The sequence below is a fragment of the Neofelis nebulosa genome, chromosome 17, assembly GCF_028018385.1.
Source record: "Neofelis nebulosa isolate mNeoNeb1 chromosome 17, mNeoNeb1.pri, whole genome shotgun sequence".
NCBI classification, from domain to species: domain Eukaryota; kingdom Metazoa; phylum Chordata; class Mammalia; order Carnivora; family Felidae; genus Neofelis; species Neofelis nebulosa.
The window spans coordinates 678412-701770 of record NC_080798.1 but is presented as its reverse complement, the minus strand read 5'-3'; the positions used below and the strand labels follow the sequence as shown (position 1 = coordinate 701770).

Genomic DNA, 23359 nt, shown 5'->3' with positions numbered 1-23359 from the left:
TAAAATGGAAGCATATAAATTTGCCCTTCAAATAATGCTGACCGGACATGCCAAATGAGTACCAGTAAGATTGCCTGAGCTCACACAGGTTGTTTATATGAAACAGTATAGATACCTGGTGGACAAAGCAATTACCACTTTTTTAAAAAAACTTTTTTAACATTTATTTGTTTTTGAGACAGAAAGAGAGCATGAACGGGAGGGGGGGGGGGCGGTGGTAGAGAGAGAGGGAGACACAGAATCGGAAGCAGGCTCCAGGCTCTGAGCCATCAGCCTAGAGTCCGACGCAGGGCTCGAACTCATGGACCGCGAGATCGTGACCTGAGCTGAAGTCGGACGCTTAGCCGACGGAGCCACCCAGGCGCCCCGGCAATTACCACTTTAACGACATGTTAGAAGCTGGAGTTCTGACAGCATATAGTAGCTGATGTGGAATCCAGATTGGGGCCAATGGCAAAAGCTTCTGAACACTACCCAGGGGCAACTGCTAGGATGTCGCACCAGAAATTTTCCATTTGAGATACAATTACTGCCTGGCTATTGGGATTTGAAACTGCTCATAATACTGAAAAACATAAAGTAATTCTGATACCTGAAATACCCATAATGATTCAGGTGATGTTAGAGAAACACTCTAGTAAGGAAGGCAGTGCCCAGAAGTGTTCCCTAACAAAACAGAAATGATTTATGCAGGAATATGCTACCAGGGGAATCCAAGGAGGTATTCTTTGGATTCACAAGCAGGTAGCCTCTTTTCCCTTAGGGCCAATTTTGGAAACACATGTGGAGGCTCCTGGATCCTATGATCACATGACCATACGGGTGGTGCCTTGGCCCACAGTTAGCAGCTCTAACTCCTGAGGAGCTAGAGACTAAGGTCAGCTACAAGGGGATCAGACAAGTCTGCATTACCAACTTTCAGTGAAAATTCTGGACACCAAAGCTTGAGTGAGCTTGGCAAAACTCATGTGTACTATCAAGCACAGTTGCTGAGGGAAATCAGTGCTGTCCACATGACTCTCCTGGAGAGGACAACTGGAAGGTCAGTGCCTGCTCTTTCCTAAACCCTGCCCTAGGGATCTTCTATTGCCGGTTTTAATCTGAATCTTTTGCTGTAATACATTGTAACCATGAATATAACAGCGTTGTTGCGTTCTGTGCATTCTTCTAGTGAAATATTGCGCCTCAGTGTAGTTTTGGAGACGACTTGAACTACGTCATATATTTTGCTTGATTTTCTAGTTATGGAGGGTGGGAAGGAAACTTGGACGTTTTGGGAATCACTGCTTGAGAAAGAAATTGGGCTCTGATTATGATTATATTCAATGGTTTATAATTAATTACTGTCAATATTTATTTTTATGCTAAAATTGTCCCAGATTTGGACAGTGGGAACACCTTAAAGCTACAGCCTGTGTGTGTGTGTGTGTGTGTGTGTGTGTGTGTGTTACTCTTTACAATTTTCTTGTTTGCAAATGCAAGAATATTTTCAGGCATGAGGGGTGCCTGGGTGGCTCAGTTGGTTTAGCGTCCAACTCCTGATTTTGGCTCAGGTCATGATCTCAGGGTTCATGAGATAGAACCCTGCATTGGGCTCTGTGCTGATGGCTTGGAGCCTGCTTGGGATTCTCCATCTCCTTCTCTCTGCCCCTCCCCTGCTCGTGCACGCTCTCTCTCTCTCTCTCTCTCTCTCTCTCTCTTTCTTTCTCTCTCTCTCCCTCTTCCTCTCCCCCACTCTCAAAAATAAGTAAACTGCTTAAAAAAAGAATATTTTCTGTCCTAGCTTGGAATCAGCTTCTCCAAGGAGTTCTGGCTCCTTTCACTAGAAAATGGTATTCATAGGGGCACCTGGGTGGCTCAGTAGATTGAGTATCTGACTTCTGCTTGGGTTGTGGTCTCATAGTTCATGGGTTCGAGCCCTGCATCAGGCTCTGTGCTGACAGCTGGTAGTCTGGAGCCTGCCTCAGATTCTGTGTCTCCCTCTCTCTCTGCCCTTCCTCCACTCATGCTGTTTCTTTCTTTGAAAAATAAATAAAAACATTAAAAAATTTTTTTAAAGGAAAATGGTATTTATAGGGGCACCTGGGTGGCTCAGCCAGTTAAGCATCTGACTTCGGCTCAGGTCATGATCTCGCGGTCCATGAGTTTGAGCCCCACGTTGGGCTCTGTGCTGACAGCTCAGAGCCTGGAGCCTGCTTTGGATTGTGTGTCTCCCTCTGTCTCTCTGCCCTTTCCCTGCCCATGCTCTGTCTCTGTCTCTCTCTCTCTCTCTCTCAAAAATAAACATTAAAAACAATGGTATTTGTAAATCAATAGTTGAGCACTAGTTGTGTTCTCTTCTACTGGTAAGTCATTGATTGTGGGGGCCATAGGTCATTTCAGAGTGGGGGCCTAGGATATGTACACATGTATAGCTTTCTACATACATTGATTTCTTGAATTATAATTATACCTATAGAGATATCACACCTATCTTTGGCCTTGTGAGCCTCCAAGACCACTCTCCCTTAGGGCTTTTATTTAAGTGCAAAGTATAGAATACAATTAGACAAAGACAAGGCAGTCCAACCTTGAGGCCTAAAGACACATCTGGTCAGAAGACCCTCAGGATCCTTATTCACAAATGGACATGCTTCATCTCTGGATTGAACCACTAAGATCTGTGTGATGACAGAGTTTGACTTTAGGAGGGCGGGTGGCAGAAGTTCCAGGAGGAACTTTAATGCCCCTCTGGTTCCATGACCTGAGCCATCATTTATGCCAGGTGAAAGCCATCAGGAAAGAAACGAACCTTGGGAGAGTTTAAAGAGTATGTTGTATTCCCACTGCCTTTATCTTAACAAGGAGTCAAACCAGATATCCAGATATCCCCGGAGATAAGCGCAAAACTATCTCTATCCTCCATAGTTATCCTTCTGTTGGTTAAATGTTTTTAACTATAAATCACATTCTCAATCCTTTGCCTGCATCACTGGAAAAAGACAGCTGCCAATATAATATGTATGTGTGCCTCCTATGAGATGTGGCTATTGGTTTAAAGAAAATATAAAAAACAATATACTCCAGCAACAAAGGTGTGTATAATCATGTACAAGATTGGTAACTGTTATAATTCTCCACCACCAAGATTGGAACTTTAAAAAGGTATCGGTATATAAACAGAATTACCATATGATCCAGTAATTCTACCACTGGGTATTTACAAAGAGAGTAGGAAAACCCTAATTCAAAAAGATATATGCACCCTATGTTTACTGCAGCATTATGGTAGCCAAATTAGGGAAGCAACATCTATCCAGTGATAGACGAAGGGATAAAGAAGATGTGATATATATGTATGTGTGCGTGTGTACACACACACACACACACACTGAAATATTACTCAGCCATAAAAAAGAATGAAATATTGCCATTTGTAATAACATGGATGGAACTAGAGGGTGTTAAGCTAAGTGAAATAAGTCAGTTAGAGAAAGACAAATACCATATGATTTCAGCTGTATGTGGAATTTAAGAAACAAAACAAGGGAAAAATGAGACAAACAAAAAACAGACCCTTAAATACAGAGAACAAAGTGAAGGTTACCAGAGGGGAGGTGGGTGGGGGTTGGATGAAAAAGGTGAAGACGATTAGGAGTGCACTTACCATGATGAGCACTGAGTAATGTACAGAATTGTTCACTATATTAATGCCTAAAACCAATATATTGATTAATGTACATTAATTACACTGGAATTTGATTTTAAGGAACTTTTAGTAAGTCAATTAAAGGTATCTGTGGCTTAATTAAATTTGAAATTATATTATTATTAACTAATTCTAGTCCCTCTTCTGGCCAAACATATTGCATTGAGAGAGCACCCTGTAGAGGTTTTAATTCAGTTTCCCAATATACTTTATAACCTATGTCAGTATTACCACAGGTTTTGTTAGAACCCATTAAATTGATCATACCAGTTATACCAGTATTACGCCAAATAACAATTACATTATGAATTAGACAAGATCATTACAAAATAAGTCGGATTTAAAATAGTATTTTCTCGGCCTAACCCTCCAAAAGTGGCCTTTGCCCATATACTAAATATTGTCATAGAATGAAGTTTAAATCAAGGGCCAAGTTTCAGCCAGATTATTGAAAATGTTCTTGTGAGGGAACAGTATCTGAATACTGGGGTCTACCCCTAATGAATGCTTTGGCTTCCCAATGGAAAAGAAGGCATTAGCCAAATCCAAAACGAACTAATGATGCCCTGAGCTTTAACTGTTGATACCATATCAAATACAGCTGACAATTTAGGGTGAGGGTTTGGGTTATAACTTAACAAGCCCTCCAAAATCTATAGTTAACCTCTCAGATCCATCAGCTTTCCTCACACACTATGAAACCGTTAAATGGGAATTTGCAAATGCTAACACAGCTGCACCTAAAAGATCCTTGGGGGCGCCTCGGTGGCTCAGTCCGTTAAGCATCTGACTCTTGATTTTGGCTCAGGTCATGATCCTAGGGTCGTGGAACAGAGCACCATACTGAGCTCTGTGCTGACAATATGATACCTGCTTGGGATTCTCTCTCTCTCTCCCTCTCTTTCTGCCCCTCACTCGCTCTCTCACATGCTTTCTTTCTCTCTCTCTCTTCCCCCCCCCCTCAAAATAAATTAAAAAAACAAAAAAATAAAATAAAAGATCCTTGGGGCACCTGGCTGGCTCAGCTGGTAGAGCATGCAACTCTTGATCTTGGGGTCCTCAGTTCAAGCCCGACGTTGGGCATAGAGCTTACTTTTAAAAAAAGGACTAAGTAGATTAATATGACATCATATCTATTCCAATAATGCACTATGGCCAGGAGGAGGCAACAACCATACATGGTTTCTATCCAGAAATTCCTTTGTGGACTATGCTTTCACCTGCAAGCCTTCTATAGTATCATCACATTCAATCATCACATATTGCCCTCTCAGTTTTCATTTGACTTCTTTTTTTTTAATTTTTTTTTTAACGTTTATTCATTTTTGAGACAGAGAGAGACAGAGCATGAATGGGGAAAGGTCAGAGAGAGAGGGAGACACAGAATCCGAAACAGGCTCCAGGCTCTGAGCTGTCAGCACAGAGCCCGATGCGGGGCTTGAACTCACGGACCGCGAGATCATGACCCGAGCCGAAGTCGGGCGCCCAACCGACTGAGCCACCCAGGCGCCCCTCATTTGACTTTTAAGTTATAACAATACATATATCAACAAGCCTAGCAATTGTAAATTTGTACTGTCTTCAGGTCATGTTACCAATACCAATGAAAGTAGACTTGGGGTCCCTGCTAAAAGATCATGACACCCGGGCCTGCCCATCATTCAATCATAATCCTCTGCATTTCCTTGCCTGGTTAGCATCAGAACAGGTTCTCAAAAGATTATAGAGGCCTCTTTTTTTATATATATAATATTAATATTTAAATTTTTAAAAATGTTTTACTTACTTTTGACAGAGAGAGACAGACAGACAGACAGGCAGAACGTGAGTGGGGGAGGGGCAGAGAGAGAGGGAGACACAGAATCTGAAGCAGGCTCCAGGCTCTGAGCCGTCAGCACAGAGCCCAATGCAGGACTCAAACTTGTGAACCGTGACATCATGACCGTGAGCTGAAGTTGGACGCTTAACCAACTGAGCCACCCAGGCGCCCCTATAATCTTAATATTTTAAAGTTTATCATGACTGGGATAAATTGAAATAATTTGTCCCAGTTCTTTGAACAGAGTATCAATTTCTTATGGTGCTCCATCAAAATTTTAGTAACTATTCCATCTACCCTCTCCTTTTTAATGGCATTTTTTAAATAATCTTTTTTATTTTGAGACAGCACATGTGCGTAGGGGAAGGGCACAGAGAGGAGACAGAGAATCAGGTTCATGCTGTCAGCACAGACCCCGAGGTGGGGCTCGACCTCACAAACCATGAGATCATGACCTGAGCCGAAACTAAGAGTTGCACACTTAACCAACTGAGCCACCCAGGCACCTAGTGTCACTTTTAATCAACTACCTGAACATCTTTATCTGATTCAGTTATTCTCAGATTTCTTCCAACTCTTTTATTTAAATTGTTACCTTTCTTCTGAATAATCCTTATCTTTCTCCCAGCATTAAGCTCCATTCAAGAGAGCTGAATAAAGAGATGTATAGTATCATGCCTCACATCATATTGTCTCCCACACCTTATTTTTTTAATTTTTAAAAATTTTATTCATTTTTGAGAGACAGAAAGAGCAAACAGGGGAGGGGCAGAGAGAGAGAGGGAGAGAGAGAATCCCAAGCAGTCTCTGCACTGTCAGAGTAGAGCTGGGCACAGGGCTCGAACTCGCAAACTATGAGATCATGACCTGAGCTGAAACCAAGAGTCGGACGCTTAAACGCTTAACCGACTGAGCACTTAGGTGCCCCTTATCTCCCCTTTTATCATGTTGTCAATCACCAGCTGGCTCAGAGGGATGGAGATAGAAGGTATGGTATACTGAACCACAGGCTATAATCTACAGCTTTAAGAGCCTCTAGCTGTTTCTCTGATGCCATTTACTCTTGCTAGAATAATGGGGGAGGGGCAGCAAAGGAACCATATTCTTGGCTGACATCCTCTTAGTTTGTATTTGATTTGCAATCCATTTACACTGGACCTACAGAGTTCAGTTCTCACTTGCTTTTCTTCTGGTTGAGTACACTTATGCATACTCAACTCAGGGATGGCCTAATAACCAACCTGTTAATAAAAATCCTCTCATCAGCCTCTGTCATCTTTCTTCCTGTGTAATAACCCCTTAGTCATATTTTAAAAGTATGCTCCACATCCAATGTGGTGACTGAACTCACGACCCTGAGATCAAGAGTCACATGTTCTACCGACTGATCCATCCAGGCACTGCCCTCTTAGTCATTATTATTTGAACTGGAATCAAGGGTCATATCAAAGACCCCATCCTCATCACCCACTGCAAACATTTCACACATTGTAATTGAAAATACTTGCGTGACTCCACAGAGCACACTCGTATGTAAGGTTCTCTTAAAAGCATATTGGGGGTCAAACATCCAGGTAGTTTCCCAGGTTCTTATTTACACACTCTTGTGGTTCATTCCCAGAGTAATTAGCCCTGGCTTACAGAGAGTCAGAAGATACCGGTAGGAGTTTTTATGCATTTTTGGTAACACAGTCAAGCTAGACTATCTGACCATTATGCCAACCCAAACTGGGACTAGGTGTGGTCAGGAAATTTGGGGTATTAAGCAACACATAATAAATGCATGGCCCTCATCTTAGCCAAGTGTCAAAGCCAGATACTCAGAAGTCCCTAAAAATAAAGCTAGAACTTTTTCAGCCAATTTTAAACTGATTCCGTATTAGATGAAACAAACGCACAATATATCAAAATGCGGGGAATGCTGCTAACATAGTCATTATAAGGAAACTTACCAAATGACTATATTAGAAGGAAGTTCTCAAATAAATGACATAGTGCATCTTAAGAAAATAGGAAAGACGAATTAAATCCTATAGGCAACCCTGTTTACTTCATCGTCTCTCCTCTCACACCTTGGGAGCAGTCCTGCCACAGGGGCAGTGTCAATTGGCAACCAATGAAAACTGTTTCTATATAAGTCACCAAGAACACTGGGTCAGTCACAAAAGCCACATCCCTGGAATCCCAGATCTCCCTTCTCTCAACCCGTTTTCCTGCCTGCACAGCAAGAGCTCCGACTTGAGCCATCCAGAGTCTAAGAAAATCCACAAAATACTTAGATTATTTGTCCTGCAAGTGGTCTTGGCCACAGGAGGCAGCTCTGGAGGTCCTGAAAATGTCTGCACCTTCTCATTCTGTTCAGCCATAGTTGGGGAATATCCAAGCAGGTACCTCTTGCGGGGCATCCCTTCTAGCGTGCTGCAATCTCTCTAACCCCATATTAATTACACTTTGTTCCCGTATCCATTATAGTTCCTGCCTGGCTCCTGTAGCTCTTCCAGCCAGTGACATCTACCTACCGAATTCTGACTCAGGCTCCTTGTCAGGTACCAGAGGCCAGTTTCCTCTTCATAGCGCCTGGGGACATGAGACATTTCATAGGAACCAGGGACCAAACTCATTCTGCTTCCAGATGCACCGGAGGTTGTCACAACTACCTCTCCACAGTTACTTACGGACCCGGGCCACATGACAGGTCCCACAAAGCCCATAAGTCTTTCCCAGAAGACCTCGGGCAGCAGCACAAATTAGGCCAAGCCTGGAATGAGAGCTTTTCTCTGCCATCACACTGTCCTCTCTGAGACACGGAAAACTGGGGGCTCCCATAAACTTGATCCTTTCATGTTGGTAGAACACAACTATGTCCTCAACACACCCCACACAATGAACAGAACCCTCAAGATTAAAAATGGCTGAAAGAGGGGCGCCTGGGTGGCGCAGTCGGTTAAGCGTCCGACTTCAGCCAGGTCACGATCTCACGGTCCGTGAGTTCGAGCCCCGCGTCAGGCTCTGGGCTGATGGCTCGGAGCCTGGAGCCTGTTTCCGATTCTGTGTCTCCCTCTCTCTCTGCCCCTCCCCCGTTCATGCTCTGTCTCTCTCTGTCCCAAAAATAAATAAAAAACGTTGAAAAAAAAAAAATTAAAAAAAAAATGGCTGAAAGAATAAGCATTTTATTATTGTACAAACATGAGCAATGAGAGGCATGCAGTTCCAGGGCTGGATGACGTGAGACCGTAGACATCCACAGAGAGCATGACACGAGATCAAAAAGTCCATGAAGACAAACCTTTGCAAGCTTCCTGGAAAACCCATCTCGTGAGCCAACTCTTTCCACACCTAACCCAGACAAAAGGAAGGAAATGAGGCCCCTGATGGTCCGTGGAGGCCAAACACGACTGCAAGGGACTGTGGAGACAGCACAGAGGTCCGCCTGCCTGAGCATGCTGAAGTGACAGACACACACGGTGGAGCTTTGCCAGATGGTAACGGTAGGGTGGCTTTGCCACTGGCAAAGGGACTCAGCAGTTTACAATGTGCAACACAGCTCCCGAACGCACCTCACATACCAGGCGCTCCCAAGGAATCTCCCCAGCGTAGATGTGCACAAGTGTGAGCTACGACTTGTGAATGATGGCTCCCTCACAAAGCCTACTCTCAGAGCTTCACTCTGGGGAAACAGTCAGGCTGAATGAGGAGACAGCACATTCGCTGTACTGCCAGCGAGGCCAAAAGCTGAGGCCTTTGTCCAGGGTAGACTTTCCCGTGCTGAAAATGGTTTAGTCTTTGGGTGAAGGCTGTCCTATGTCCGATGCACACACGATCCCTGCTGGGAATACTCAAATGAACTATAAGTTGGGGCATTGACTAAAGGATCTCCCACAATTGCTGCAGTATTAAGGCTTCTCTCCTGTGTGAATCTTCTGATGGAGAACAAATGTGTGTTTGCGGTTAAACTCTTTCCCACATCTGCCGCACACATAAGGCCGCTCTCCACTGTGAACTTTCCAGTGCCGGATCAGATTCGGCCTCTGGGTGAAGGCTTTCCCACACCTGCTGCACTCGTAAGGATTTTCTCCAGAGTGAACTTTCTGGTGCTGAACGAGTTTAGAGATGCAGCTAAAGGCTTTCCCACATCTGCTGCACTCATAATCACTGCTGTGAATTCTCCAGTGCACGTTAAGGTGAGAGCTCTGGCTAAAGGCCTTCCCACACTCACTGCACTCGTAAGGTCTCTCTCCAGTGTGAGTTCTCTGGTGCAGAAGGAGCGTGTGTTTGCGGCTGAACTCTTTCCCGCATGTGCTGCATACATACGGCCTTGCTCCTGTGTGAACTTCTTGGTGTCTAATGAGGTTAGACTTACTACTGAAGAATTTTCCACAATTGCTGCACTGATAGAGTCTTTCGCCAGTGTGAACTCGCCTATGTTCAATGAGGCCAGAGATTTGTCTAAAAAATTTCCCACATTCGCGGCACTCATACGGCCTTTCTCCAGTGTGTATGGTCTCGTGTTTGAAAAGGTCACAGCTTTGGCTAAAGAGTTTCCCACACTGGCTGCACTCATAAGGCCTTTCTCCAGTATGGATTCTCTGGTGCCGCGTAAGCGTGTCTTTGCGGGTGAACACTTTCCCACATTCAGTGCACCTGTGATGCCTCTGTCCAGTGTGAAGGGCTCCGCCAAGCCCGGTGCTCTTGTAGGGCTTCAAAGGCATGCAGGGGACTTGGTGCTGAGGAAGTCCAGAGGGGGCTGGCAAGTCCATTCTACCCTCCGTGCACATGGAGGTCTTCTCTGACACGTAGGGTCTGCAGCTTTTCACGGAGGCCCTGCCCTCACCTCTTCGGAAGGGCCTCTCTCCAGTGGGCTGCTTCTGGTGCTGATGGAGGCTGGCACTGAGCCACCATTGCTTCCAGCGCGCCCCCACTGCGGGCGGCTTCGGCCTGGCCTCTCCCTGCTGGCGTTCAGTCAGGTATAAGATTTCTTTCAACACTGAGCCAGAGCTGTCACATAGGTGGGTCTTCACACCTGCCTCAGGAGTCCTGACCCGTGACACTCCTTCTGAGGAGACAGAGGATGTATCATTATCCTCCACTGCACACCAACAACCTGAAACCAGAGAAGCATTGCTGACATGCATGCTGGACTCTGCGGACGCACAACCCCATCACAAATGAGTGTATGACGCATACAGGAACACATCAGCAGGATCGTTTACAGGACAAGGGAGGTTGGGACAGGTTAAGAAATGGGCTGAAAACACAGAACTGGGTCTCTGAAGGTCACAGAATGGCGGAAGCCCCCCGAAGACAAGGATATGTGCACAGAGTACGGCAAACGGCTTCCAGGAGGAATCTGGCTGCCGAGACAGGGGAGTGCTAGGCAGAAGGGCACGCGCAGGCCCAGGAAGATCCACTTACAAGTGTATAGCTGGTGCTCGAGGATTATTTAAGGGTATGGGCCCATCTCCTGACATATTAAGTGTCAACACTGCAGAACAACGCGGACTGAGCAGTGGAGAAGACCGGGTGCAGGGCAAATGAGAGACGGCAAGGGGCTCTAAGTCAGATGGGAAATAAGCGACGACGTCACGAACGGGGAAGGATGGGAATACTCTGTGGCCACCAGCCTTGAAACCAAGCACTGGTGTGCAAAGTTAATTCTGCTGGTTTTGAACCCCGCCTTGATATCATGGCCCTCCCCCACATGCACTCACCAGGTCCAGGTCCCTTCTGAGCCTCTCTTTCTGTGGCTGGGGTCACATCCACCTGGTCAGGCACCCAGGGATCTTCCCTTTGCTTTGGTTGTGCGACTAAGCGTGATGTGGAGGGTGCAATTCCTGAGGGAGACACAGGACAGGTGAGTGGCCACTACCGGCCAGAGCAACCCATCCCACGATGCTCCACAAGTTCAAAAAAAAAAAATTATCACCAAAACAAAAACCTTGAAGGCAGGTTTTGCAGGCACAAAGGTCCTGCAAACTCCTGGTATAAGTAAGCCCCAGAAAATGTCACCTAGAAAAAGGGAGAGGAACTTTAGGCACAGAGGTACCATAGTTCTGGAGAGATTCACCAGCCCAGAAAATGCCCAAGACAAAGGCATCCATGGGGCAAACCACGCGCTGTGACTCCCAAAGCCTTAGCTGTGTGGCTTCGGGATGGGATCACTAAGAGGCGAGAACACTCCATACGGCTCAGACCTGGCACCCACAGCGCCTACTCCAGGAAGCCTGGCAGGGAAGCAGTGCCTGTGATCTGACCAGGGAAGGACACATTGGTCCGTGGCGAAAAAGAGAAAGAAGATGGGATTGGTGTGCGGACCTTACCCAGTGAGGCTAAAAGTGCAAAGTTCTCGAGCATCACATCCTGATATAAAAGTCTCTGAGAATCATCAAGGAGCATCCATTCTTCCCACGAGAAGTACACAAACACGTCCTCAGAGATCACACAGCCCTGCAATGACATGGCCAGCAGGGTCCAGGAAAAGTCTCTTGACTGAGTATCCCCACTCTACCCACAACAATGTCAGGCTCAGCCACATCCCCATGTGCCTGCCAGTTCCTCTGGGGTGCCCTAAATCATGCCTCCCAGACATAAACCTAGACTCACTGCTCTCACGGAAGCCCCCAGTAGCAGGGCTGCAGGACCATCAGTTGACACTCTCCCCTCTCGTGCACGTCACTTCTCAGACCACACCCCCACACACACCTTCAATCACCTAGCACCACTCTTCTTGCCCACACCAGACTCCTCACATGTTGCCCTGCAACGAGCACAGAGAGAACGCTTGGCAGTACATTCGGGATCCCATCTTGCAACAAACCTCAAGTGGCCCCAATTGCCAAAGGAAAGTCCCCATTCCTGCTTTGAAGGCCTCTCAGTCTGGACCTTTCCTTCAATTTCAGGCACCCAGAACTCCATGCGTATTTCAGGTACCTTCAGCCTTCTTCCAATTCTCTGCTGCACGTTGTATTAGTTTCCTATAGCTGCTGTAACAAACCATTACCACATTGTGGCTTAACACAAATTCATCTCCTTACCACTCTAGAGACTATAAATCCAAAATAACACTCACTAGGATAAAATCAGGACTGTGTTCCTTTGGGCAGTTCTACAGAAGAATCTGTTTCCTTAACTTTCCCAGTTTCTCAAGAGCTCATGCAATCCTTGACTCCTTGCCCTATCCTCTGTCTTCAAAGCCAACATATGTTATCACTCTGACCTCTGTTTGTTTCCTCAAATCTTCTTTGACTCTATTCTTCTGTGATTACACTGGGCCCAATGGATAATCTCTCCATTTTAATATACTTAATTCAATAATATACACGAAGTCCCTTGTGATACGTGAGGTAACATATCCAGAAGTTCAAGGGATTAGAACATGGACATCTTTGGGAGGCATTATTTCATCAATTATACACATGCTTTATCCTCAGTAGTCACAACTTCCTTATCTCCACCCAATCCTCTGAACATTAGTTTTACGACTGACTTCCCCAGTTCGGTTCATAGTGCAGCATGTTCACAATTTTGAGTCACCTCTAACTCCCTAACTTTCTTCTCACAATCCACTTCAAACAAAACAGACCCTAGTAAAGTAACAAACAGAAAATACAATCTGGGGCACCTGGGTGGCTCAGTCAGTTAAGCATCTGACTTCAGCTCAGGTCATGATCTCATGGTTCGTAAGTTTGAGCCCCGTGTCGGGCGCTGTGCTGACAGCTTGGAGCCTGGAGACCACTCCGGATTCTGTGTCTCCCTCTCCCTCTGCCCCTCCCCCACTCTTGCTCTGTCAATCTCTCTCTCTTGAAAATAAACATTAAGAAACACACACACACACACACACACACGCACACACACACACACACACACACACACACACACACACAGACCTCCCTTAAAAAAAAACAAACTAGCCACCAGGAGGATGACTCTGGAAGTTCTGCTGTGACCAGAACCACTGGCAGGAAAAGACCTCCTCTCCTGGCCCATCATTGGCTGGGAGCTGCCACCTCATGATGCAGAGCCTTCTGGGTATTGTAGTGACTACCACCCCACGGGGGTCAGACAGAAAGCCAGGGTGGTCAGAGGTGGAAGGCAAAGAAATCATTTATTGAGAGCGTACTGTGTGCTAAATCTGCCAGTTGCTCCCAAGCCACAGCAGGTGTCCCATGTCCTAAGCATGAATGAACTGGCCCTGGCTATTCTGGAGGTTCAGGATTCGTAAATCCCAGCCTCACCCCTCCTAATTTGGGACGCAAGGGGAACAGTTTCACCTCCAGGGTGTGAAATGAAAAATGAAGACAAAACCTCCCTGGTAGACCTCTGTGCAGTTGTTTAAATGTTTCTCACACATAATGCTCCATTCATTAAAATGACAGGAAAAAAACAGTCTGTATATATTGGTGAAGTTATGTATAAAGCACTTAAAATGGTGCAAGGTGCACATTTAGTGCTGGATACAATCCTCATCACCACCAATCTGGGCTCTCATATACCCATGTGGCCGAAGAGGAGTCCGTGCTGCCCATTTGCAGACTTAAAGACCATATCTATCAAAATTCAAATACACATACCCCAGACCAACAAGTAGCCTTAATAGAAATGATTAAAATTTTTAAAGGACGGAACAGTGTGTACAACCTGTGACATTCAAAACTATTGTAAGAAAAAACAATCAAACATACAGAATGCTATACGTTTCTGCGTGTTTTGGGTAGCCTGTTGCACTAAGGTTATGTTTTTCTAAGCAAGATGATTCAAGATTTACAATTTAAAAAATATTTTTCGGGGCGCCTGGGTGGCTCAGTCGGTTAAGCATCCGACTTCGGCTCAGGTCATGATCTCATGGTTCGTGAATTCATGAGTTCGTGCCCCACATAGGGCTCTGTGCTGACGGCTCAGAGCCTGGAGGCTGCTTCAGATTCTGTGTCTCCCTCTCTCTCTGCCCCTCCCCCCACTCACGGCCTGTCTCTGTCTCTCTCAAAAACAAATAAACATTAAAAAAAAAAATTAAAAAAATGTTTTTCCTCAGGACTGAATTGTAGCTTAGGGTGGACATCATTTCAAATTTTGTAGCACATTTCTTCTGTATCTTCTGTTCCAATTCACAAACTTTGAACTTGAATTACAACCAATCACACAGTGTTTAGGTTCCAATTGGCAATGGAATCTGCCAGATGGCATCTAACTTCAGGGCCTCAGCTCTAGAGGAAAGCTAACCTGGGTTTGCAGTAAGTAACTCCACTACTAGCCTCCACTTCCTCATTTCTGAAGTGGGGAAATACTAGTATACAAAACATATGGTGATTGGAACTATGTATTACCTGGGGAATTACATGCTATCCTCTGGTCATTCTCCCAACAGCACTTCAGACCCTTCCCACCGGAGGAAAGAAAGTGACTCCTGACCATCCACATCTTCTTAACCTGCACCCTTGATTCAGAGGGTTCCAGGTGCTCATCTCCTGTCCCCAGCCACCCTCAGGTAAACTGGGTCTCACATGGATCTGTGTATTCAGTGGAAGCTCACACTGAATTCCTGACTCATACCCACCAGGTTCAGTGTCCCAGCAGGACAACGTCCCTTGATACTGAAGACCAAACAGGGTACTGTACACTTCTGGGGAGAAAAAGTAAAGCCAATGAATTCTATGGAAAATGTCACACCATTTATTTAGGACACCTTTAATTTCTCTCAGCAGAAGAGTTTTGTAGGTTTCAACAACCAAGTTTTCAGTAATATTCAAATAACTTTGTAGCTTTCAAAAAAATATTTAAAAATGAATGTAATGTGGGGCGCCTGGATAGCTCAGTCAGGGTTAAGGATCCAACATGGGCTCAGGTCATGATCTCGCTATTTGTGGGTTCAGCCCCACATCGGCCTCTGTGCTGACAGTTCAGAGCCTGGAGTCTGCTTTGGATTCTGTGTCTCCCACTCTCTCTGCCCCTCCCCTGCTCACACTCTGTCTCTCCCTCTCCCCAAAATAAATAAACATTAAAAAAATTTTTGTTAATGAATGTAATGAAGTAACTTAAACATATTATTCTGATTCCTAAGAATTTTATTATTTGATGCTATAGAATTGACCTGTAACAATTTCATCATTCAATTTTTGTGTTCTATGCATTGTTGACATATAGACGATAGTTCACTTACATCTGTCTGTCTACGCTTCATATGTGTATTCATACATATATGTAAAGGGAGAGAACCTGTACACAACACTTTACATTTACTTATGCCAGTGAATTTTTTGTACCAATTGATATAATTTTTCCTTAACCTGTTTAATATGTTAGATAACATAATGTTTTGCTAATATTAAAGCAGCCTGGCATCACTGGAATACATCTCTCTTGGTTATGGTGTATAGTACATTTTATACATTGCTGAACTTTGTTAATATAGTCTTAATGTTATTTGTATCAATATTCATGAGGTTAGTTCTAGTATACTTTTCAGATGACTTAGAATTCTCTTTATATTCTAATATGTGTTCTGGAAGACAGTTGTATTTGGTATTAATTTCTAAACTAAAATGTGTTTGTATACTTTTCACATGCCTGATAGCCACTTGGGTACCCACTTCTGACCGCTCATAATTTGGGCATTTAGACTGGAGTCTTATTTCTTGCTCTGATTAATGCTATTTCTTTGTATGGACTATGTATTGATCCCTTCACAATTTTAGACATTGGAGATATCCTCTCTTGATTTTCTTGTTTCCAGTATAATTAACATACAGTGTTATATTAATTTCAGGTGGACAATATATTGATTCAACAATTCTACGTGTTATTCAGTGCTCATCATGATAAGTGTACTCTTATTCCCCTTCATATTTTCCACTCATCTCCGACCCACCTCCCCTCTGGTAACCACCAGTTTGTTCTCTATATTTAAAAATCTTGTTGGGGCGCCTGGGTGGCTCAGTCGGTTGAGCGTCCGACTTCGGCTCAGGTCGTGATCTTGCGGTCTGTGAGTTCGAGCCCTGAGTCAGGCTCTGTGCTGACAGCTCAGGGACTGGAGCCTGTCTCAGATTCTGTGTCTTCCTCTCTCTCTGCCACTCCCCTGCTCATGCTCTGTCTCTCTCTCTGTCAAAAAAATAAACATTAAAAAAATAATAATAATAAAGTAAATAAAAATCTTGTTTTGTTTCATTTTTCCTTGTTCATCTACTTTCTTTCTTAAATTTCACATACAAGTGAAATCATAGGATATTTGTCTTTCTCTGACCAATTTTCACTTAGCATTACACCCTCTAGGTCCATCCACATTATTTCATGTGGCAAGATTTCATCTTTTTTTATCGCTGAAAAATATTGCTTTGGATATGCATACCATCTTGCCAGCTTGCATTCCCACCAAAAGTGCACAAGGGATCCTTTTTTTCCATATCCTCACCAATACTTGTTGTTTCTTGTGTTTTTTATTTTAGCCATTCCAAAAGGTGTAAGGTTCATTGTGTGTGTGTGTGTGTGTGTGTGTGTGTGTGTGTGCGTGTGTGTGTGTCTAATTTACTTATTTTTAAGAAAGCAGGAGAGCAAGCAATGGAGGGGCAGAGACAGTGAAAGAGAGAATCCCAAGCAGGCTCTGCACTGCCATGTCGGGCTCGAACTCAACAAACTGTGAGATCATGACCTGAGCCAAAATCAAGACTCAGACGCTCAACCAGATGAGCCACCAAGGCACCCCTCATTGTGGTTTTGATTTTCATTTCCCTGATAATAAGTGATATTGAGCATCTTTTGACAGGTCTGTTGGCCATTGGGATGCCGCCTTTGGAGAATTATCTGTTCACGTCTTCTGCCCATTTTTGAACTAAATTCTTTGGGTATTTTTGGTGTTGAGTTGTAGAAGTTCTGCATATATTTTAGATACTAACACTTTATCAGATATATCATTTGCAAATACTTTCTCCCATTCAGTAGGGGTGGTCTTTTTGTTTTATCATTTCATTTGCTCTGCAGAAACTTTTCTTTGGATGTAGTCACAATATTTTATTTTTGCTTTTGTTTCCCTTGATTAAGAGACATATCTAGAAAAATGTTGCTATGGCCATAGACAGAAATTACTGTCTCTGCTCTCTTCTAGGATTTTTATAGTTTCAGGTCTTCCATTAAGGTTTTTCATCCATTTTATTTTTGTGTATGATGTAAGAAAGTGATCCAGTTTCATGGTTTTGCATGTAGCTGCCCAGTTTTCCCAACACCACTTATTAAAGAGACTATCTTTCTCACTGGATATTTTTGCTTCTTTTGTTGAAGATCAATTGACCATATAATGGTGGGTTTACTTCTGAGCTCTCTGTTCTGTTCCACTGATCTATGTGTCTGTTTTCTGTCATTACTATATTGTTTTGATTACTAGAGCTTTGTAGTATATCTTGAAAATTGGGTTGTAATACCTTCAGTTTTGTTCTTTCTCAGGATAGCTTTGGCTATTTGGAGTCTTTTGTAGTTCCATACATATTTTAGGATTATTTGTTCTAGTTCTGTGAAAAATGCTGTTGGTATTTTAATAGGGATTGCATTAAATGTGTAGTTTGCTTAGATAATATGGACATTTTAACAATATTTGCTCTCCCAATTCATGAGCATGGAATATCTTTCCATTTGTTTCAGTTATCTTCACTTTCTTTCATCAATGTTTTATAGTTTTCATAGTACAGTCTTTCACCTCTTTGGTTAAGTTTATCCCTAGGCATTTTATTATTTTTGGTGCAATTATAAATGGGATTGTTTTCTTAATTTCTCTTTCTGCTAATTCATTATTAGTGAATAAAAATGTAACTGAGGGGCCCTTGGGTGGCCCAGTTGGTTAAGCACCAGATTCCTGATCTTTGCTCAGGTCATGATCTCATGGTTTGCGAGTTCAAGTCCGTCAGGCTATGCACTGACAGTGTGGAACCTATGTGGGATTCTGTCTCTCCTTCTCTCTGTTTCTTCCTCTCTTGCACTCACACTCTCAAAATAAATAAATAAACTTTAAAAAAGGTAAATAAAAGTGTAACTGACTTTTTTAAACGTTTATTTATTCTGAGAGAGTCAGAGACAGTGCAAGTGGGGGAGGGGCAGAGAACAAGGGAGACAGAGAATTCCAAGCAGGCTCCGCACTGTGAGTGCGACCCCAATGTGGGGCTCAAACCCATGAAAACAAGACATCATGACCTGAGCAGAAACCAAGAGTTGGATGCTTAACTAACTGTACCACCTAGACTCACCAAAATGCAACTAATTTGTATCCTGTGACCTTACCGAATTCATTTATCAATTTTAGAATTTTCTGGTGGAGTATTTCAGGTTTTCTATATAAAGTATTATGTCATCTGCAAATAGTGAAAGTTTTACTTCTTCTTCCTTACCAATTTGGATTCCTTTCATTTCCTTTTGTTGTCTGATTTTATGGTTAGGACTTCCAGTACTATGTTGAATAAAAGTGGTGACAGTGATGTCCTTGTCTATATCCTGATCTTAGGGAGAAAGCTGTTTTTCACCATTGAGCATGAGGGTAGCTGTGGTTCTTCATATATGGCCTTTATCAAGGTGAAGTATATTTCCTCTAAACCTACTTTGTTGAGAGTTTTATCATAAATGGATGTTGTATGGGCCACATGACTGGCTCAGTTGGAAGAACATATGACTCTTGATCTTGGGGTCATGAGTTCAAGTCCCACATTTGGTGTAGAGATCACTTAAATAAATTAGAAAAACTTTTAAAAAATGAATGGATGTTGTATTTTGACAAAAGCTTTCTCTATATCTACTCAGGTGATCATGTGGTTTTTATTCTTTCTCTTGTTGAGGTAATGTACCACATTGATTGATTTGTGAATACTGAACTCACCCTTGTATTCCAGGAATAAATCCCACTTGATTGTAGTGAATTATTTTTGTAATGTTTGGTTTGATTCCATTTGCTAGTATTTTGTTGAAAATTTTTACATCTATGTTCATCAGATATTGGCCTGTAGTTCTCTCTCTCTCTCTCTCTCTCTTTTTTTTTTTTTTTTTTTTTTGGTAGTGTCTTCATCTGGTTTTGGTGCCAGGATAATACTAGCCTTGTAAAATGAATCTGGAAGTTTTCCTTCCTCTATTTTTTGAAATAGTTTGAGAAGAATAAGTATTAACTCTTCTTTCAATGTTTGGTAGGATTCACCTGTGAAGCCATCTGGTCCTGGCCTTTCCTTTGTTGGGAGATTTTTGATTACTCATTCAATTGCATTGCTAGTAATAAGTCTGTTTAAATTTTCTACTTCTTCCTGATTTAGTTTTAGGAGGTTATAAGATCCTAGTAGTAATTTATCTATTTCCTCTAGGTTGTTCTATTTGCTGGCATATAATGTTTCATAATATTCCTACAATCCTTTGTATTTGTGGTGTTGGTTATTTCTCCTCTTTCATTTCTGCTTCTGTTGGAGTCTTCTATTTTTAATTAAAAAAAAATTTTAATGCTTATTTATTTTTGAGAGACACAGAGAGAGACACAGCACAAGCAGGACGGGAGCAGAGGGAGAGGGAGACACAGAATCTGAAGCAGGCTCTAGGCTCTGGGCTGTCAGCACAGAGATCGACACACAGCTTGCACTCTGAGCCACCCAGGCACCCCTCTATTTTTAATTTTTATTAATTTTTGATGAGTGTGGCTAAAGGTTTGTCAGTATTGTTGATCTTTCCAAAGAACCACCTTTTAGTTTCATTGATCTGTTCTATTATGTTTTAAGTTTCTATTTTATTTCTGCTCTAATCTTTATTATTTCTTTCCTTCTACTGGTTTGGGGTTGTTTGTTCTTCTTTTTCTAGCTCCAGCACAGAGCCCGATGTGTGGCTCAATCCTACAACTATGAGATCATGACCTGAGCCGAATCAAGAGTTAGACACTTAACTGGGCCACCAAGGTGCCCCTGGAGCAATCTTTTATACATATTTATTGAATCAAGTTAGCCGAGATGTTGTGTTTTCCATATCCTTACTGTTTTTGTGTGTATTCTATTAATTATTAAAATAATTTTGAGGGAGACGTGTCTAGCTCAGTTGGTAGACCCCTGATCTTGGGGTCATGAGTTCAAGCCTCATGTTGGGTGCAGAGAGTACTTTAAAAAATAAAATAAATAAAAATATTTTAAAAGAATTTTTTTGAAGGTCTGTTCTTATGTACGTTACCATTCTTGTATTTTCTTGATTAAATTACTTGTTTGATACTGTAAAATATCCCTATGTTATCTTTGGTAATATTACTTTCCCGGAAGTTTACCATTTTTTTAAATTTTTAATATTTTTTGAACTTCACCATTTCTTATATTAATCACTCCAACCTTCTTATTAGTATTCATATCTTATTCCACTCCATTCCTTTTAGCTTATCTCTATTTCAGTAATGAGGGATCTTTTATAACAGACTGTATGGAGTTTTCCCATGCATTTAATACAGTCTGACATGAGGCACCTGAGTGGCTCAGTTGGTTGAGCGTCTGACTTCTGCTCAGGTCACGATCTCATGGTTGGTGAGTTTGAGCCTGCATCAGGCTCCTCCCTGACAGCATAGAGCCTGCTTGGGATTCTCTCTTCCTCTCTCTTTGCCCCTCCCCAACTTGTGCTTTCTCTCTCTGTCTCAAAATAAATAAAATGAACTTAAAGAAAAAACACACTTTTTAAAAAAATGTTTTTTATTTATTTTTCAGACAGAGAGAGAGAGAGAGAGAGAGAGAGAGAGACAGCGCCAAGTGGGGAAGGGGCAGAGAGAGAGGGAGACTCAAAATCTGAAACAGGCTCCAGGATCTGAGCTGTTAGCAGAGAGCATGATGTGGGTCTTGAACTTGTGAACCACAAGATCATGACCTGAGCCGAAGTCAGAGGCTTAACTGACTGAGCCACCCAGGTGCACCTGAAAAAAACAAAACAAAACAAAACAAAACAAAACAAAACAAAACAAAACTTTTGAAACTAAACACACTTAAGGGGTGCCTGGCTGGCTCCTTCAGTGAAGCGCACAACTTTTGATCTCGGGGTTGTAAATTCAAGCCCTACGTTGGGTGTAGAGATAACTTTAAAATCTTAAAAAATACAATACAATACAATACAATACAATACAATACAATACAATACAATAACATACTTAAGGATTCTACCCCTAATTCTGATCTCCAGGCCTTGACCTAGCCCAGATCACCATCCTCACCCTGTGGACATCTCCAACCCAGCGCATTCTCCCACAACCCCAAAGCTTCCATCCCCAAACCCCATGTGACACCTCCAAACTGAGACATCTCACAATCAACCATGTCCAAAATTCAACTTCTGACCCCCTTGAAACCTTCCTACTTTGACTTCTTGATTTCCATTTTCAAGACGTCCGTGAAAAACAATAGAACGGCAAAAATTAAAAAGTTAGTTTTTCACTCCTTACTCTCAATCACTGCCACTTCTGTTGCAGCAGTAAATAGTGTTGGTTCTAACCTTAAAATCTATCCAGAATCCGACCACTTCTTCCCTTTCCTCTGGCACTACTCTGGTTCACCCATCGTTAAAACACTTTTGGGAGCCCGGTACACTACGTACTTACTGGTCTCCAGGAATTCATATTCCCCGCCCGCCCTAATCTAATCTAATTTTTGCTGAGCGCAAAAAATGTGGCTACTTTTGAAGCCCGCCCCCCCCCCCCCGACCAACACACACACACCAAGTCCTTCTACTCAAAATCTGATGGCTCCCAGAGTCCTCACAATGAGTGCAACTTCTCACCCAAGGCGTGAGCCCTCACACTCTGCATACTGCAGACGCAAGACCCCAGACTCCGGTTTTACTCCGTCTCAGTCCCGCCCAGGCCCTGCACCAAACGGCCCCTCCCCTACTGCCAGCTCCCGCACCCCGTCACGCCGGCGCTCAGACACTGGGCCCCAGCCCGCGAGCGCCTCCCCGGCCCGGACACCCGGACCCGGGCCGCAGGGACGCGACCAGGCGCCCCACGCTCGGGCCTGGAGGGTCTGGGTGGGGGAGGGCGGGGAGGGCCCGGGGGTCGCGCGTTTACCTGAGCCGGGTACCTGGGCGCAGCCACCGCCATCGGACTCTGTGGGCGGGGCGGGAGACGCCGGCTCTAGGTCGGGGACGCAACCACAGCTGTCCCAAGTCTCACCCCAGCGGCAGGGCCACGGTGGGCGTCGCCAACGCCGAGCCTCGGATTTGTCTCCACGAAACGAGGACAACGCCTCCGCCTCCGGCCTAACCAAGCATTCAAAGGCCCCGGCTTGTGTAGATCCTAACAAAAAGTGAGAAAATGCCGATTGCAAGGAGGATGCCAGGCCCGCCCAGTCGCCTTTCTCACGCACGAAAACGCAGCTCTCCTGGGCCTTCATTGGACGTGCGGCCAGTAGGCTTCTGGGTAATGTAGTTTCCCATGAGCCTTAGGTCCAGACAAATGGTCCTGGGCTGAGGTTCCTGGCAAAAGCAAAGGGCCACAGCGAAGGGCGCGGTAAATGGTACCCGCTCTCTTCGAGGAAGGGGCAGGACCCGGATTCCGTGGAGTGTACTCCGGACCGATTACAGAAATGTTTGTAGACGTTATTTCAGATGTTCCCCAAAGCCACAAAACCAAAAGGACACAACACCACACCGTATCTCTCTGTCCACTCATATGTGGGAGCTAATAAGTATCACCCGGCTGCTTTTTAAATACATACACAACGAAGCTTTAGGATCAGTTTTGTGAACTTCAGTTCTGGTCAGGGACAAGAGAGAAAAGACCAGACAGGGCCACTGAGTGGAAGGGAAAAAAGGGATGTTGAGCATCTGTGAAGCCAGTGGACAGATTTCCTCAGGAAAGTTTTCTCCAGCTTGTATAATCAATTGGTGATTGTACCAGC

General features: G+C 43.7%; 2 protein-coding genes and 1 long non-coding RNA gene across 3 annotated transcripts in view; 1 reads left to right on the top strand and 2 right to left on the bottom strand.

Annotated features, from left to right (window-relative positions):
* Positions 1 to 23359, bottom strand: part of LOC131498964 (zinc finger protein 256-like) — a 259197-nt gene that overhangs the window by 210862 nt on the left and 24976 nt on the right. The gene's annotated exons all lie outside the window — the stretch shown is intronic.
* LOC131498998 (uncharacterized) lies at positions 852 to 20605 on the top strand. The gene is made up of 3 exons (XR_009255695.1): positions 852 to 1042; positions 14866 to 14985; positions 20304 to 20605. It is a non-coding gene; the product is annotated as an uncharacterized LOC131498998 (long non-coding RNA).
* On the bottom strand, positions 9244 to 22880 carry ZNF671 (zinc finger protein 671). Its single transcript, XM_058706591.1, has 4 exons — positions 22541 to 22880; positions 11825 to 11951; positions 11216 to 11338; positions 9244 to 10608 (listed from the first exon to the last, which is right to left on the bottom strand). Exons 1-4 carry the CDS (start codon positions 22850 to 22852, stop codon positions 9401 to 9403), a joined length of 1770 nt encoding a protein of 589 aa, XP_058562574.1. The 5' UTR covers positions 22853 to 22880; the 3' UTR covers positions 9244 to 9400.

What these genes read in the sequence shown, in the direction of transcription:
- ZNF671 (XM_058706591.1), bottom strand. Translation starts at nt 22,852, where the DNA reads ATGAAGGCCCAGGAGAGCTGCGTTTTCGTGCGTGAGAAAGGCGACTGG. An exon ending in ATGGCGGTGGCTGCGCCCAG is followed by an intron (nt 11,952 to 22,540) that starts GTACCCGGCTCA and finishes ATGTCATTGCAG; the next exon opens with GGCTGTGTGATCTCTGAGGA. An exon ending in TGCACTTTTAGCCTCACTGG is followed by an intron (nt 11,339 to 11,824) that starts GTAAGGTCCGCA and finishes TGTCTCCCTCAG; the next exon opens with GAATTGCACCCTCCACATCA.